At 33.0% G+C, this 18,956-nt stretch overlaps 1 protein-coding gene across 4 annotated transcripts in view; it reads left to right on the forward strand.

The window, feature by feature from the left end:
* The window catches only part of LIN28B (lin-28 RNA binding posttranscriptional regulator B), a 101,913-nt gene that overhangs the window by 74,388 nt on the left and 8,569 nt on the right, over positions 1-18,956 (forward strand). For 2 of the 4 annotated variants that reach the window (XM_039869502.1, XM_039869501.1), the window contains exon 4: positions 17,108-17,149. The exons of the other annotated variants lie outside the window; for them this stretch is intronic. In XM_039869502.1, the coding sequence (XP_039725436.1) occupies positions 17,108-17,149 (42 nt within the window). The remainder of the gene's footprint in view (positions 1-17,107; positions 17,150-18,956) is intronic. 4 annotated transcript variants of the gene reach the window in all.

Raw genomic sequence — 18,956 nt, forward strand, 5'->3', positions numbered from 1 at the left:
GTTCTTTAATCTTGTTTATATTTTTCAGAATAGCCTTGAATAGTCAAGGTCCTTTGCATTTTTATGTAAATTATAAAATGAACTTGTCGATTGGGAATTTGATTGAGGTTGCATTTAATCATAGAATAATTTGGTAAGAATTGATATCTTAACAATTTGAGTCTTCAGATTCCTTAACCTGGTATATAACCACTTATTTAGGTTTTCTTTTATTTCTCTGAATATTGTTTTGTAATTTTTAGTATATAAAGTCTGCCATATCTTTTGTATTCTTGAGTATTATATACTATAATGCTATTGTAAATATTTTTTATTTTTTTTATTTTTGCTGCTAGTATATAAAATAAAGCTAGTGACTACTATATTTATATGTTCTATTTCTTGTAGATTTCTTAGGATTTTATATGTTAACAATTGTGTTGTCTACAAATGAAAACAATTTTCCTTCTACTTTTCCATCTTTATGCCTTTTTTCCCATATTGTTAGCTAAAATGTTCTTCGATAAAAAATGTTGTTTAGAAGTGGTGAGTGAATATTCCTGCCTTTTTTTTTTTTTCTTATAACGATGTGTTAAAGTGTTCAGTATTTCACTGTTAATAATGATAGTAGTCCTTTGTCAGGTTGAGGAAGTTTTTCTTCTCTTTCTACTTTCTGAGAGTTTTTAATCATGAATGAATGTTGAGATTTGTCAGATGCTTTTATCTGTTTGTACTGAAATGACCAGATGTTTTTATCTCTTTTACTCTATTAATATAGTGAATTAATTAACTGACATTTCAGGTGATAAACCAACTGTGCATTTCTTGGATAAACTCCAATTGGTCATCATACATAATCCTTTTTATATAATGCTGCACTCTTTTTACTAATATTTTGCTAATGATTTGTATGTCCATGTTCATGAAAAATGGTAGTGTATAATTTTATTTTCTTGTAATGTATTAGTCAGGTTTAGGTATTAAGATTATTTGGATCTTCTTAAATAAGTGTTCTCATAAAAAGAGTTTTGTAAGATTGAATCATTTATTTTTAAAATTTCTTTAAATGTCTGATAGAATTCACCAGTGAAACCATCTGGGCTTAGAGCTTTCCTTTTTGAAATTTTTTTTTATTACGAATTCAATTTCTTTAATGGGCGGAAGGTATAATGGAATTCTCTGGGGAAATGGGATATATATATTTGGTTCATGCTACTATTAGGGACAGGCAAGTCCAAAATTTGCAGGACCACTAGATTGGAAACCCAGAGAATTCTTGACGTTGCCTTTAGGCTCGCTCACCTTGAAGTGAAGTCAGTCTGAAGGCAAAATTCCTGGAGATTGGCAGGTCTGAAATTTGCAGAGCCAACCAATAGGCTGAAGAACCAGGGAAGAGTTGATATTACAGCTCAAATCCAAAGGCAGTATGGAGGCAGAACTCCCTCTTTCTCAGGGACCTCAGTTCTTTTCTCTTAAAACTTTAAACTGATTGGAGTGGGCTCACTCACATTATGTGAGGGTAATCTCCTTAACTCAAAGTCTCTTGAGTTAAATGTTAATCACATCTAAAAATGACCTTCACAGAAATATCTAGACTGGTGTTTGACCAAGAACTGGCTACCGTGGCCTTGCCAAATTGACACATAAAATTAATCATCACAAAAGGCAATTCAGATTTTCTCTTTAGTCTTAGGTCAGTTTTCTTACATTGTATTTTTTTAAAGGAATGAGTCTTTAATTCGTGGAGTGTTTTTTGCATAAAATTATAAATAATATTTTTGTATATCCTTTTAATGTCTGTAACATATGAGTATCTCTTCTTTCATTTCTGATATTGATAATTTCTCTTGTTTCTTGATCAATTTTACTAATAGTTTGTTAGTTTTATTAATCTTTTTAAACCAATTTTTGGCTTTCTTAACTTTATCGTTTGTTTCCTATTTCTTTGATTTCTACTCTTTATTTAATTTAAATTACTTTGGGATTTTTTTGTTCTTTTGTAGCTTCTTAAGGTAAAAACTTAGACCATTGATTTTTTTTTAAATCTTTCTTTTCTAATATAAACATTTAAAGCTTTAAGTTTCTAAGAAATCTCACAAATTTTAACATTTTGTTTTCATTTTTATTACACTTGTGATTTCTTCTTTGATCTTTTATTTAAAGTGTGTAATTTCTAAAATAGTTTAGATTTTCTCTCTCCTTATGTATTTCTAAACCTAATTCCATTGTGATCAGAAAACATATTATATATGAATTCGACTTTTTGAAATTTATTTAGACTTACATTATGTCCCCGAACATATTCTGTCCTGAACAATATTCCATGTACATTTGAAAAGAATGCTTATTCTGCAGATATTGTGTGGATTCTTCTATAATGTGGCTCATATCTTTTATATCGTGTGTGTGTGTGTACTTGTTTTACCAATTACTGAGAAAGGGATGCTAAAATCCAACTATGGTTGTGCATTTCTCTTATTTTCCCTTTGAGTTCTGACAGTATTTGCTTCCTGTGTTTGGAAATTGGTAACTCCCTTAACAGCAAGTGAGTTTCATTCACATTTGAGAATGCTTTCTGATGGAGTGACCCTTGTGTTTATGCAATTTCTCACTTCTTTTATAACATATCTCTTTTTGAAGTATCCTCGTCTGATAGAGCTACACCGTTTTGATTATTGTTTGCGTGGTTTATGTTTTTCCTTCCTTATAATTTCAACAAATCTACAACTATATTTAAAGTGTCTCCTGTAGTCAAAGATATAATTAGGTTTTATTTTTTTTTTTAAATCTGATAATCTCTGCCTTTTAATTGGAGCACTGAGACTGTTTGTATGTAATTATTGATATAGTTAGATACAGGTCTACCATTTTGCTCTTTTTCTGTTTTTATCATTTGTTTCTTGTTTCCCTGTTCTTCATTTTCTGCCTTCTTTTTGGTTAATACTGTTTCGTGTGCTATGAAATGTAAGAATCTTATTTACAAAAGTATAATTAATGTAATTTCATTCATTCCTAATGTTATCTTTTGTACTACTGTGTCATATATTTACTTCATCTTAACTTATAAATCCCACAATTCAGTGTTATTTCTTTTGCTTTTATTTGATATATACCTCAGAACTAAGAGTAGAAAATAGGTAGTATCTTATGTTTATGTATACATCTCTCATTTCTAGTTCTCTTTATTCCTTTGTGTAGATCTAAGTTTCCATGTAGTAGCATTTACCTTGAGCCTGAAGAACCTTTTTCCTTTTGCTTTTTTTTGTGTGTGTGGCAGTCTGCCAGCTACAAACTCTCTCAGCAAGTATTTTTTCATTTATGACTTTGAAGGTGTTCTTCCGTTGTCACATGTCCTCCACTGTTTCTGAGAAGACATTAAATGTCATTCGATTTCTTTGTTTCACAATATGAAATGTGTCTTTTTTTCCACCTTGCTCCTTTATTTGGATTTTTAGTAGTTTAATTATGATGTGCGTTGGTGTGGTTTTCTTTGTATTTATCGTGTTTGGAGTTGTATAAACTTTTCAATCTGTTGACTCAAATCTTTTTAATAAAATTTAGACAATTTTTGGCCTTTATTTCTTCAAGTATTTTTTTCTTAACCATTTTCTCTTCTCTTTCTGAGACGAATTACATATATATCACACTATTTCATATTGTCCCACATGTCATAGAGGTTCTGTTCATATATTTCAGTTCTTTGTTTTTGATAATCTGTTTAAGTTCACTGACTTCTCTGCAGTTTCTAAGATGCTGTTATCCAATCAGTGGTTTTTCTATTTTAGATATTATAGCTTTCATTTTTAGAATTTTCAGTTGCTTTACTTTTTATGGTTTACATTTTTTTCTGCCAAGATTTCCCATTTGTTCATTCATTATGTCCTTAATGTTGTTGAATATATTTATAATTGCTGTCTTGAGTCCTTTTATTTCCTATATTTGGATCTTTTCAAGGTCTTTTCTATTGACTAATTTTTTCCTTGCCTGTGGGTTGGTTTTCTGTTTCTTTACATGTCTAGTAATTTTTTTATTATATGCAGAACATGTGGCTTATGGGTTGTAGGGAGTCTGGGTTTTTATCTTCTTTACAAGGTGTTGTATCTTGTTCTGACAGGCAGTTGAATTACTGGTAGATTTTTATTCTGCCAGCCTTGTTTTTGTTCTAGTTTACTGTAGTGTTTGTTGGTTTTGTGTTTAGTCCTCGGGTGTGGCCTTTCCTCTAGGGTATGGTCCTTCTTTATTCGTAAGATATGAGCTTACTGGGATCTCAACTGAATGCCCAAGGTGTTGGACTCAGAATCCAGTGTGGTCTCTTCACCCTAGCTAAGTAAAATTCTGGTATTTCCCAGCACTGGGTGACCTTGGGTATCTGCTTATTTCTCCACCAAACAACTACAGTCTCTTTCCGTTATGCTTTGCAGTCTCACTCTGTGTATGGAGGTAAAGGATTGTCTTTTGCACAAATCTCTCCAGTAGTCTGTCCCACGAATTGCTTCATAAACCCTGAGCTCAAATCTTCACCTCTTCAGCTCACTGACACCACTGTACTGTATACTTGGGTTCCATCTTCTTGACCCTTATTTCTCAAGAGTCTACTCAGGCAGAAAGCCAGGTCAAACATGGTGCTTACTTTAAACATTCCCCTTCTATAAAGCATCACAGTTTTCTACTGCCTGTTGTTCCATACAGTGCTTATAAACAGTTGCTTTATATCTGGGTTTTTTCCCCCCCAGTTTTATAGTTGTTTACTAAAGAGCAGGTATAGTAACAGTAAGTCCGTCATGGTCAGTAATCTACTGAACCTACGTGTTCTTGATTTTCATTGTAACACAGAGATAAAGAATCTATACTGTAAAAAAAAAAAAAAAATACATGTAGAAATTATTTCTTTGGGGTTGCAAGTTGTTTTTCAGTCTTACTGTAGTACTGTCCCCAGAAACAATTTCTTTATAGCCTCCTGTATAATATTTTATTTTCAAATCCATCAACTTTTCTCCATCAGCTATTAAAAGATATGGTTTCCAATGTCTTTTTATATACTTGACACTGAAGTTATGTCTCATCATGTGATGGAGTTAAAAAAATACTTAATATGTTTTATATTATACTTCATCACTATTGTCTACCATGTTACAACATGGGGAATTAATTGGATACTGCACTTATGTAATAAGTCTAGCTCATTTGAAGAGTGTTGTTTTTTTTGATTTCTTACATGTTGATTGTTTCTTAATTTGTCTTGACATATTATGCTGCTTTAGTTAAGGTAATTTTCCTATCTCTTGTTGTGTATAGGTACACTGACACTAATTTTTATTCTAGTATTCCCCTATACCTTTTCTTTTTTTATTTTCCCGTATTTGTATGGAATGGCTTCTCTGAAATCCAAATTTATCATAAACAAGTGATAATTTCATTATGTCTTCCAGTGTGGTTTCATTACTTCATTTTTAAATTAAAACATATACTATTTTATTATAAATTACTTTTTCCCTTTTGTATTATAAAGAAAACATATAGTGTGCTCTGTGTGTGTACATTATATTATTTTAAATTTCTTGAGAATAAGAATAGGGGCACTACAAAAATATTTATTATAAAAAGCAGACATTGGTCTGATGTTAAGAACTGTTGCTTTAAACATATCAACATGTATTTATTTTATAGTCTGTATATAGTCAATTCAATATCTGAAATCTTTGGATCTGATTCTACTGAGTGTAGTTTTGGTGCCCTGTTTTCTTATATCTTTTATGATTGTTTTAACTGCTTATATTTCTTGGACTTTTATCTATTGGAATTCTTTGACTCTTGGCTAATAGATACATTTTTTCCAGGGATTTTTTGTGTGTGTTTGCTTTGTCATGTGCCAGGAGGCACTTGTACCAAATGGGAACCATTTTATAATAAATTCTCAGCTCATGCCATATCTCCGCTTGAGCTACAACACCATACACGATCTTGGTTGTAGTTATCAGTCCTCAGCAGCGATTTGTTTTCTCTTCCTCCCGTCACCATGTTTGGAGTAGAAATGTTTTCATGGGGGCAGGGGCAAGTTGCTTTTTTCATTTATCTTTACATTGTGAATATAGTTTCGGGAGGAGGGGTTCTATTTGCAATGGAGCAGGATCTCTTATTAGACTGTCAACTTCCAGTCAAATCCTAAGCTTTGTTACCTGACCCCTCTGCTCATCATCCTCCTTACAAAGTAACACGCATCTGTAGATGCCTCTAGGGTGAGAATATGTTTCAGTGCTCTGCTTACCACCCTACTTTTCTGCTTTCACTTTATTTTTCACTTCTAAGCATTCCTTACTTTCTTGCCTGATCAGTAATGCATTCCAAAAGATGTTTTAAAAATATTTTCCCTAGTATTTTTAGTTGTTTTCATTGTTACAGTGTGTCTTTTTACGTGTTACTTTGAAGAGACTATAATTCATTGATTTTTTTTGTATGATTGATTTTTTTTAAGTTTTGAAAGTGTTTTGCTAATCTGAGTATTTTAGAAGTATCTGTGTCATTTTTCTTTTTTGTGAATTTACTGTTAAAGGCTTTTGATTGTCATTCTGTTGGACTCTGCTGATTTTCAAAAGAATAGGTAGCGTACATATTTGGAAGGGGCTTCTACACTCTCTGAGTAAGTGAATCCCCTTGACAAACCTATTTCCTAAGATGTCATGTGTTTGAGGTTGTTAAATATGATACTGGCACTGCAATTCAATTTTAGTTCCTTTATTATTTTGTATTTTTGTATGTTCTACCTGAGACTACCTCTTGCTTGACAAATCCATCAACCTATTTTGTAATCATCTTATTTGATCACTGTAAGCCAATTTCTCCAATATAAAACTATTTTAATTTTTAACTAGAGAAATGCCTCCTTTTTTGCCTTCCTTCCTAGTTAGCTGACTCTTCTTTCTTAGACTTCTGATTCCTCTCCCTGAAAGTTATTGAACAAAGTATTTCTGAAAGCTTTATCAGCAGTCCTCTTCTCATTCTTCAGATTTTGCTAATAACCTCCGTCCCATGGCTTTAACTACCATCTGTCCTTTCAATGATGTCTCCTTTGTGAGGTTAACTTTAGACTCTCCTCAAATTTCACATGAGCAGTATCTCCAAAGATGCGCATCAACTAACAGTTGTTTCGGTTCTCCTTACTACTTCTTTGAAAACTCCTTATGATTACTGAAGTTTAGTCAAAAAAGCCGGAAAGAATTGTCAAAAGATGACTAGATAATGGGAAACTGAGCTGAGTTTTGGTAGTTTGCCCAGGAGGTGAGGTTTCTGCCAGAGAGTTACATGACAGCTCAGTGGGTGACCGTTATGTTGCAATATTGACTAGACTACATTACAGTAATACTTGGTACAAAAATTAAAGTAGGTGGGAATTTATGTTTTCATTTCTTTTTGACAGTCACTATATCTTGCCCATTTTAATAATGTTGCCCTTTTAATATTAAATACTCTCTTTTTCACCTTCATGTTCCACCAGCTCCTAAGTTTACCTTTTCATTGTTTTTATTACTACATTATTTAAAAAAATAATACAAAATGACTGATTTAATAAATTTATGTGTGTGTTATTTACATTATCTAAGATAATACTAATGTGATCGCCATTGGTTGATTATTGAGTGGGCCAATTGTGCTGATAAAAATACCTGAAGTACCAATTAGCATGACCAGTCTTTGGCATGGCATAAAGATAAGATACCAGAAATCTATTCCCAAATTGATAAGAAACAGAGAAAACTGTTAATAGGTTTAGGAGAGTTGACCCAAGGGTAAGCTTTATGTTTCCATTTTGCTTTGAAAGGACAAAAAGATAGTAAAGATTTTAATAATTTCTTTCCTTTTCTTTGAGCCAACCAAGTAAGTAAGAATAAATACTATGAATGCAACGATGAATGATAGAACTTACAGGAAAAATCAATAAATATTGGAAGAGATCTGGAAACTTAGAGGTCAAATTTGCCTTGAAGAGATTAATTGAGTTTGAAATTACAGGAAGACATCAAAGTGGGAATAATTTGTGAGTGATCAGCATAAAAAAATCGTTTTTTTAAAGGAAATGGATCAGTTTTTCAAAGGAGAGATGATAGATAAGCATAAGTTTAGACTTTGGTGAATCCAGGAAGTTACTGAGAATAAGGTAAGAAAATGATGTCAGAAAGGTAGAACGAAACCAATATAATAATAGAGTATCCTGGAAACTAAATGAAAGAATAGTTTCTAGTATATAGGAGTAGTGAGCACAGTCCCCATATGTAAAACTATATTATACACAAGTTAACATCTTTACAATTTTCTTCATCTTCAAAATTTTCTGATGAAATTTATTAAAACAAAGTTACTCTGAGTTTTTTTTAGGGACTCAAACTTATAAATCATTAAGAGTCTGGAGTGCTGCCATCTTTTTGTATTTGTATTCTTATTCATCTAACAATTGTGGAACATCTGTCAGTTTTCTTCTATTTGCCATTATCGACAGAAAATGAAAATTTTCTGAATTCTCAACTGCATTCAATGAAAAAGTAAACAAAAAAAAATTACAAAAATATGTCTTTAAAGAATTACTGTTCCCTGATGTCTTTTATGGGAAAATCAGACCCTATTGTGGGCAATGCAATAAGAAAACTGAAGGATAATGAAATAGTGATGATTTATTCCACTATTTTATCATCTCTCTAGGTGATCACGTTATTTCTAAATTTTCTTTTTTTCTGTGAGAGCCTTAAGTTCAAAATGGTTATTTCCCAGGTATTAGAAAATGATTTAATTGTATAATTAATAGAACTTTATGGAGGCAATACAGAATACTGTTAAACAGATTAAGTTTTCTGCCAATAGTTTTGTACTCCAAGATTGCATGGGGCAATTGAGTAATAATTTATATAATCTCAGTTCCAGGTGAACATGTACTATAATTGATATTTAGGGTTATGACATTAGAGAAGATTGAGACTACTGAGTTTAGGTATTTGAAATCCTCTGAATTCCTTCTGGTCCTATTTGCCTCTCCTCCCAGCTGGAACTGACTCATTTCAATAATGCTTTTATAAGCAAAATACTCCCCCTTCACCCTCTATCATTTCCTAGTATCCACCTTGCCAGTACTAACTCTAGAAAAATTCGGATCTCTTTTACCTCCCATTGATCACTACTGGGCTGACAAATATTTCTTGGAGAAAGTCATAAAATTAGGCTAACTTGCTGATTATGAGAGTAGAGAGATACCGAGATCATAGACAGATCAAACTGGGAGAATCAAGAGAATTAAAGTCCTAGCCCCATTTTGAAAATGAAATGGAGAGTTAGTTAACAGTGAAACGAAAAACAAGAGCCAAAGTTTCCTGACCCTTGTTTCAGTGTTTTCCAGCATAGTGAATTGAGAAGTAGGCAAATTGAAGGGAAAATTACATCAAATATTAGAGAAGAGTAAATGCATTAAGGTGGCATGAAGTCCTCTAAGGGAAATGTTTTTTCATTCCCCACCCCTAGCTTTATTGAAGTACAATTGACCGATAAAGTTTTAAGATACTGAAAGTGTGCATCAAGATAATTTATATATATATATATGTATATATATGTATATATGTATATATGTATATGTATGTATACACACACACACACACACATACACACACACACACACATTGTGAAGGATTCCTTCCATCTGGTTAATTCATCCATCACCTCAGATATTTGTTAGTTTGTTTAATTTTTTAGTGAGAACATTTAAGTTCTACTCAGCAAATTTCAATAATACAATACAGTGTTATCGACTATGTTGTCACCATGTTTTACATTAGATTCTCAGACCTTATTTATCTTATAGCTGAAAGTTCATACTCTTTTACTAACCCCTTACTACTTTCTCTAGCCCTCTCAGACCCTGACAACCACTCATCTACTCTGAGTATGACTTTTTTTTAGATTCCATATATAAGTGAGATCATATACTATTTTCTTCCTCTGAATTATTTCACTTAGCTTAATGTCTTCAAGGTCCATCTATGTTGTCATTAATGCCAGGACTTCCTTTTTATGTCTCAGTAATATTCCATTGTGTATAGTCATGGACCTCAACAATTTTGGGGTCAACAATAGATCTTATATGCTATCGTGATCCCGTAAGCTTATGATGGAGCTAAAAAGTTCTTGTTGTCTACTGATGTAATTATGTAATGACAGAAAATGCACAACGCATTCATTACTCATGTGTTTGTAGTGATGCTGGTTATGCTAGCAGCAGCCTCATACATCTTGTGTTTATGTGTCTCTTGATTGCATCATTTTCTCTTGTGCTTAATTTAACCTGTTTTTGTACAGTAACATGCTATATAGGTTTGTAGCCTAGAAGCAATAGGTAGCTTAGGTTTGTAGTAGGCTGTGCCATCTAGGTCTGTGTAAGTGCACTCTATGATGTTTGCACAATGACAAAATCACCTAAAGATGCATTTCTTAGAACATATCCTCCTTGTTAAGTAGCACATGACATATATCTGTATGTACATCTATCATTTTCTTCATTCATCCATCGATGGACACTTAGGTTGTTTCCATGTCTTGGCTATTGTAAAGAATGCTGCAATGAACATGAGGGTATAGACATCTCTTCAAGATAGTGATTTCATTTCCTTTGAGTATATGTACCCAGAAGGAAGGGTTTCTGGGTCATATGATAGTTATGATATTTTTAAATTTTTGAAAAACTTCAATACCGTTCTCCTTAGTGTCTGCGCAAATTTAAATTTCTACCAACAATACATGAGGGTTCCCTTTTCTCCACATCCTCCCCAACACTTGTTATCCCTTGTCTTTTGATGATGGCCATTTAATTTATGGTTTTGAGTTGCATTTCCCTGATGTTTAATGATATTGAGCTACTCTTCAGGTACCTATTGGCCATTTGTATGTCTTCAGAAATTTTTTAATTTTCTTATTATTCTAAGCTACTTTTTAGCATAGTTGAAAATAATTCCCAGGATTATGAAAGAACAAAATGTTTCAAGGTGTAAGAAAAATGAGATCACTAAGAAGAAATACAAAAACTAAAATTGGGTCCAATAACTCTGAGGTTAAAATTAGTTGTGCATTTATCTTATTTATTTTCTAGATTCTCTGTGCTTAAAGATAAGCAAGGACCATGTCATAATGATCTTTATATCTCATCCAGTGGCTTCTGTGGTGCATATTCACAGTATGAGAATTAAAGGATAATTTTTAAGAAAGGTAATATCATGACTGTCATACAGATATAAATTAAGCAAGTGTTAGATTTTATTTAACTCAATTAAATGAAGGAAATAGGCAATGTTATAAGAGTTCAAAGGAGACTCCAAAGGCTATTTGTAGATAGGGAATATTGAAATTAATATGCAAATGAAGACAAAACTAGCTTTGTCCGCTGTGGGGAAAGGGAGTCATTTGAACCTTCACCTGACAGGACAGAATTGGCCTCTTGGTAGGCATTGCTGTCATTTACCAGCATCCTAAAGAGCTGTAAAGTAACTTCCATGAAATCAGAATTGGATCATCTATGGTGTGGGCTCCAGATCTGGACAATACACAGTTTTCCACTGAAGCACAGCTTTTTCCCTACACATATGTTGTATTCACATAAATTGTAAAAATAAAACATAAAGAGAACTTCCACTTCAGTATAAGTAAAGAACACTTTGTTATTTGCAGCTATCATTTTAGATGTTTATTAGTTTTCTGAAATATATGCATTTTTAGAGTAAAAAGATCAAGTATTATCCAAGCAAGTTTACTTCCTTTTACCACATCTTCCAGGATATTTTTCAAAATTTTTTTGTTAGAAAAACATAGAAAACTTATTCAGTGACTTTATTTTTGTCTCACTAAGAGAATGAATGAAATTCTTCATGTAAATTTCTACCAGTCAAATTGAAAGGAAGTCCAAAGGAGATGGAAAATTTATTGTTTAAATACTCAAGGAATTGCCTTCAAGACAAGCCAATTTTTGGCCTGTAGAATATGCACAAATAATTTTGTTAACGTATAGAGTCTAGTCCTAACAGGTAACACTTATTAAGAGTATTTGCACATATGTAAACAATCCCATCTCTGTCCAGGGAACTATCTGCTCTTCTCATACCCACAGACCTTTAGTTTTTTGCCTCCATCTTTGGCTTGAGAGCTATCTCTTTTTATGTCAATGGCCATGTGTTCACAGGGTCACAGCCTTAAATTGTTCAAATAAGGAAACGAGATTGCTTAAGGTATCATTGATAGAGAAGAGATCTGCAGGGATGTCTTAGCAGTTTGACCATCAAGCTTTAGTCATATGAAAAGCTGGATGACATGAAAGGCAGCTGCACCCAGTCAGGAGGAGGTGAAAAGTAGCCACGAGGCCAAGAATACCTTACATGACTTTACCTTAAGCTTTAATTTTCAAAATCAGACCTACATGGAAAGGAGATAATATCACAGTTTATGGAGTTATCTGAACACAGTAGCGATTTTCCTTGTTCAATTTTCACCTACCTACCTACACGGTGAACAATTTAAGAACTGCTGATACTTGGCAAAGGGCGATATATAGTCAGTCACAGGAAGACCAATTGGGCTGGAGGGGAAAGTGGACAGAGGTCATTTACTTCTCGTCTGTACTTCATCATTTTCCTCAGCAGTAGCTGGTGCTGGAACAGGAGATCAAATTTATCGATCATTAGAAGCCTTTCCTTGGTGATTTCAGCAGAATAGTTTTAACTCCTTCTGATTCCTGAGTAGCTATAGAGATAAGAGATGGTTTGGCACAGTCTCCTTTTGCCTCTTGCACATGAATTAATCCTGAAGGTGTATTTTAGATAGATCACACCAAGTAGTGTGCTCTAGGACAACAACTCCTCTATAAAAAATTTTTATGCTACTCATATAAACGTCATCAAAATGGAAAGCATATGCATAGTTCCTACTAATTCTGTAATACGGCCGTAACAGTAATAATATTAATTTAGTAATACAATAACAGAGAAATGTTTTAACACTCTGTCTGCATAGAAACACAGATACTACCAATATATTATTATTATTACATATCTACCTCAAAGGTAAGTCAGTCATGGTAACTTCAAGGCTTTAAATAACCCTTTTGGCTAAATAATTATAATAACTCACTTGGCTAAAACTGGGATAGCATCTTTTAATCCAGCCCCCTTTTGCCTCCAGCTTGCAAACAACCAGTTTGCACGTCTGGAACTTTTACCTAACTTCTGTGCCGTTCCTCAATCACGCCACTGACATTGATTCTTGACCTGTATGTATCTTTCTTTGAAATTTCTCATGCTGTCTTCCTTCTGTGTTTCACAGAGAGGTGTGTGTGATAAAATATGAGGTAGTTACTTTTTTATTTTGCAGTCCTTATCTGTATACCTAAGACTTTTTTTTATATATACCTAAGGTAATTTTTTTTATGTATTTAAATTCTTTCATATGTTGTTTTGATGTTTACATTCACTTCTCTAGATAACAGATTATTCCTTCACCTATCAAGTAATCATGAAATTCCTCTTTTAAAATTTCTTGTGCTTTTGGACAAATGTTTAGTAGTAAAAAAATGTTTTCACTGTATACATAAAGAAAAAGATATTAATCCTTTAGAATGACTTATGAAATAATTACAGCCCTAAAAATAAGGTTGGTTAACAGAGCCCAAGCCTAAAAGACATCATGTGATGAGCAAAAAAAGAAAAAAAAATTTATAAAAGTTGACACAAAAGCAGTAGTGGAATTGTATTTCTTCAGGCCAAACGGATGCTTATTTACAACAGATGTCGCACCTCTGACACTGGCAAATGTGAAATGGTCTGGTGAAAAGCAAGCAACCCTGGGGGTTTTAAGTTTTCAGCATGGCTGCTGTCATAAATAAATGAACCAACATTTTCAGATTACATATTATAATCTGATTCTTCCATCTGAGCAGACACCTAATTCTGACCAGTTCAAGATCTGGTCATGAAAATCTGGTCATTAAAATATTAAATGTCTTCCATTCATATTTGATACCAGCACTAACCTTCTAAAAATACTCTATACCTTAAGGTCATTGTGACCAAATCTGGTAAATAAACTGACTTTGGTTACAACGAAGATGGACTTAAACCAGCAGTTTGGATAGTTACACCACCACTGCAAAAGTGCATATGTGGCTTTCATTTCTCTCTCACACACACACATATATACTGAGAAAGAGAGAGAGAGGGAGGGAGGGAGGGAGGGAGAGGTCCTGACCCAGACATTTCTCTCTCGTTTTGTTTTGGGATCATGAAAGCAGTGCTGGCAGAAGGCCCGCTGTCTGCGAGATGGGTTCTATTTCATAACAAACTTCTTCTACTCCCAAGAAATTGGAAAGCATTAAGCTATCTGAGTTTGAGTACATCCTTCTCCTTGTTTTTTCAACTTTTCCATTAGCCAGAACAGATTACCTGTCTGGGATGTTGTCTGTCACCTAAAAGAGAGATAACATTTCTATTTTAAATACAGATTTAACTTAAAGACCTAAAATTCATTTTTATGCTCTTTTTAAAGTTATGGTACAAAGTAGCAAGCTCTCAACAAATGGTTTTTGTTCCATGGAATTGCTGGAGAATGTGCCGAGTACTTTTAAATATAATGGAATGAAATACAAAAATACCTGGCTTATAACCATGCCTGATTGAAGTGTCCATACATGAAAAAGACTCCTATAGCTCCCATTTCTCCAGTGATGTTTCTCTTCCATGTCTTCTTCTCTTTTAAAACTGCTCCATGTTCCATCCCCACTTCTCTCAATACCCTGCACTGCCATTCACATATCTTGTCGTCACGTTTTCCATCTTATCTTCTTGTTCTTATGTGATAGTGAAAAGTTTGTGAACAGAGCTATTACTGTAGTTTAGCTGGTTTTCAAGATACTTTGGTGCAATTTTAGCTGGAGTTACAATATAGATAGCATTAATCAGAAAGTGTGCAAAAACTAATAAACATATGACAATCTAAGAAGCAGTCAGGAGAAGACATCAAACAAAATTAAATATGTAACTACATATATCTTACCATCCAGCTAAGTATTCACGTATGTTTCATTAGGATCTGGTACAAAGTTGTGCGCATTAATAGATATTAAGTGCTTGTTTTTTTTTCTATTTTTCATTTGAATTTATGAAAATGATTGCATGGATATTATAAGTAGCTGAATCCATTAACAGACCAATGTATTTAGATAATTTCTCTCCAAAAGGCCAGATGATAAAAGAGGTTAGAACAGAGATCGGTAAGTAAAAAGACACCCTTTGAACTCACTGCAGATGCCGGATAGTTTAGTAAATGATCTAAAAACTAAGGTTTAGAAGAGACATAGATTATTCCTTTCCACTACCAATGGTTTTAGAGTTTACTTTAGCTTCATGCCAGAACACGCTGACCATTGCTTACTGTGACCAGAACTAGGCAATATAGAACCATCCAAATGTCTACCATTTGTCATGCACCAGAAAGAACTGAATGGTAATTATAGTGACTACATTTTGCTTTTTAAAAATAATATTGAAAACCTAGCCTTAGGGTTGTAGTCCATCTCTTATGGACTTTCTTTTTCTCCAAGTATAGGAAACAGATTGAACAGTAGTTATCAGTGGCACTCTTTCACGCGATATATAGTTTAAATGTTAGAGTTTTTAAAAATTCCATGGCTAATAGAGTTTATAAAAAGCAAAGACCTTGTTTTTAGATTTAAGATAGTAATTTTCTATTTAAGAGCCAACAGAATTTCGCCGTTAGGAGAAATGTTTGCAGGGGTATGTTCATACTAAACAAGTGTATATGCTTTTGAAAATTATTTTAGATGCAAGCAATAGAAGATGGAGAATTAAAAGAGTTATTATGGGAAATCAGTAAATGTTAATTGGTAATGATGGTTGAAGTTTAGAGAAAGCAATTGATTCCAGAGCTGTAAACTATCACCCATTCTGATGACATGGGTGCCTGCACATTGAACTCATCCTTGACTGATGAATTAAGTAAGAATTAAATAATGGCCTCAGAAAAAGAGAAACCACATCTGAAACTAAACTCAGTAGATTTTTGCAATGTCTTCCTTCTAAAATAAGCAGAGATTAAGGACCTTAAAAGGTGTGGACTTTTTACAACTTTCACAGACTTAAATTTTAAGGAGTCATTTTTACTTCCCAGTAAAGAAATATGATGCATACATACCTTTTTTTTTTCTGCCTTCCTTTCTCCTTTCCTTCCTTCCCTTCTTCTTTTCCTTCCTTTTCTCCTTCCTTCCTTCCTTCCTTCCTTCCTTCCTTCCTTCCTTCCTTCTTTCTTTCCAGGTATCAGTGACCTGTTGAAACATGCTTTGGGAGATTTATGGTTTTGAACCACATCCCTTATGGTTTAGATTATAGTCATCCCTTGGTCATGTTGTCAGTGTTAAACTTGGGTTTTTACACAGCTGTGGTTCTCAAAGAGCTGCACGCTCCTATCTCCTGGGAGGCTTATAAAAAGTACTGACGCCTGGGGCTCCATCTCAAAGATTCTGATTTAATTGGTCTGGAGTAGAGCCCAGCATTTGTATCTTTTAAAAGCTTTTAAGATGATTCTAGAACTACTGGTATACAGGTTCACTGCCAGATAACTAACAGTAATAATGAGAGTCAGATTTAAAAAATGGAAGAAAAGCTTTATTATTGATCTTTTTTTAAAATTACACAAATATATATAGATTCTTTCTTGTTACTTAAAAAGAAACTATACTAAAAGTTATGCAGTAAAAATGAAATTCCCCCTTCACCTTACTAACTCTATTCTCTTCTCAGATGTAACCACTGCTAATTTATTGTTTATCCTTTCAGTGGTTTTTCTATGCCTTTAAAAATGCATACAATTACTTGAAGTTGTGCATAGTGTTTTTGAAACATAAATGAGATTATACTATATTTATATACTATCCTGTGGTTTGTTTTATTTTTTACTTAATTTGTCTTGGAGGTCTTTCCATGTCAATACAAATAGATCTACCTCAAGTAAAAAATTCTTTTACTTAACTCCTTTAAATATCTGCAGTGTTTATTGGTATATGCGTACTTTTAATTTCTTTTTCATTTTCACATATTTACAGCTTAGCGGTAAAGAATATGGATTCTGTAGCCAGATTACCTGGGTTAGTATTATCATCATTTAATTTTTCTATTTTTTACCACTACGGGCAACATTCTAGTTAATATCTCAGTACCCAAATCATCATGCTTATCAGTGGATATTCCTATAGGGCAAATTCCTACAGATAGAGTTGATGGATCAGAGAGTATGTAATGTTAACATTTTGAAATATGCTGTCAGATTGCCCTCCAAGAGAGACAATTTCAATTTACATTCATTCCAACCAATAGACTCTGATTGCAATTTTTATTTCAGGGCCTAGATAAATCATTTACATTACAGTATGACATCATGAGCTAACTAAAATGTCAGACTTCTTTATTTTGACTGGAATTTTATTGAGGCAGTTTAATAGCTCTGTCTATAGCATGTTAACCTGAAGTTCTGGTCTATATTCTTAAACTTATGATAAAGGAGATTGGAAAAATTATGTATTCATTTTTTAGACAGAATTTTTCAACATAGAAAGTACCAGAGGGGTAAAAACAGTGGGCATTGACAGTTCAAAGAGAGAAACTCATTTCCCCACAGCATAATGACACAGCAGTAGCCCAAATCTCATGAAAAATCTAGTGTGTATGTTTGTGCTGGTGTTTTAATTTAGGACTCTATATATTTTTAGACTTACATATAATAAAATTTACATCAATATTTTTGGCTCTGTTTTTATGTAATTAAAATGCAGGTAAAATTTACTATTTTCAATTAAAATTGCCTTCTGTGTAAACTGAGTCTTAATTTTTTTATCAATGGAAATAGATATTATATTACCTAGTTCATAGGGTTTAAGGGAAGATTTAATTATTTAGCACATTATAAACCTTTTGCACAGTGTCTGGAACATAAGTAAAACTCTTGATAAATTGAACCTGTTATCATTTCTGTTATTAACATTTTACTTCTGTTAACAGAATCTTGTGTATAGATCATTTTATTTTTAGCACAAATAAAGGTAATTTATGGAGATACTGACTTCTATATTTTGAATAATACAAATAAAAATTTTTTCTGGTATTAAATATGTGTTTGTTCTATAAGAACCTTTCTAAAGGAACATAAACCCACCACTAACCAATATTTTTAAAAACTCAATAGTTTTACCACTATGCTTAGAAAGAACATATAAAAATTAACTTTATTAAAATATTTTATTGTTTAATTTGCTTTCGGTCTTAAGAGTTAGGATATAAGAAAATTAAATTAAACAGAAGTTTACATAAAGAATAAGGTTACTTTGATAGAGGTCAGAAAGCGTGTGCACTGTTGAAAGGCTCAAAGTTTTCTAATTCTCCTCTTGGTGTTTTGGAGCAGATTCTGTAGAGTGAATAAACAATACATAGGTGCAAGTTTAGATTAGAAGCTATCAGAACAAAATGGGACCTTGTTCTGGAAGGCTGATTTTAGAATCTGTCTCACTTCCCTTCAAGAGATACATACAAGGTAGGCAGATTGCATCTATCAAAAGCTACGCTCTGGATCTTTTCCTTTTTCCTCATCTTTCTGGGGTTCTCTGATGGCCTTTCTGTCCATTGACCTTCCTCCCACCACCAAACTGGGGCCTAACACTCCCTGGGTTTGGTTAATTGACACTCAATTGAATTAGATAACAAGTGTGCATACATTAGAATAGAAAACTATAGACTTGGTGAATGTCATTAGTATTATTTCTGGATTTGAGTTGGATTGTGTCAGGATTAAACATTATAAACAATCAAAGAGTCACTTATCTTTTCTCCAAATTAGTTTCTGAAATTCTTTCCATTTTATGGCTTTTCTTTAGCCCTTCTGGCCTCCCATTTGGAAATTTC

Source organism: Pteropus medius, unplaced genomic scaffold (assembly GCF_902729225.1).
Source record: "Pteropus medius unplaced genomic scaffold, Ma_sr-lr_union100, whole genome shotgun sequence".
NCBI classification, from domain to species: Eukaryota; Metazoa; Chordata; class Mammalia; order Chiroptera; family Pteropodidae; genus Pteropus; species Pteropus medius.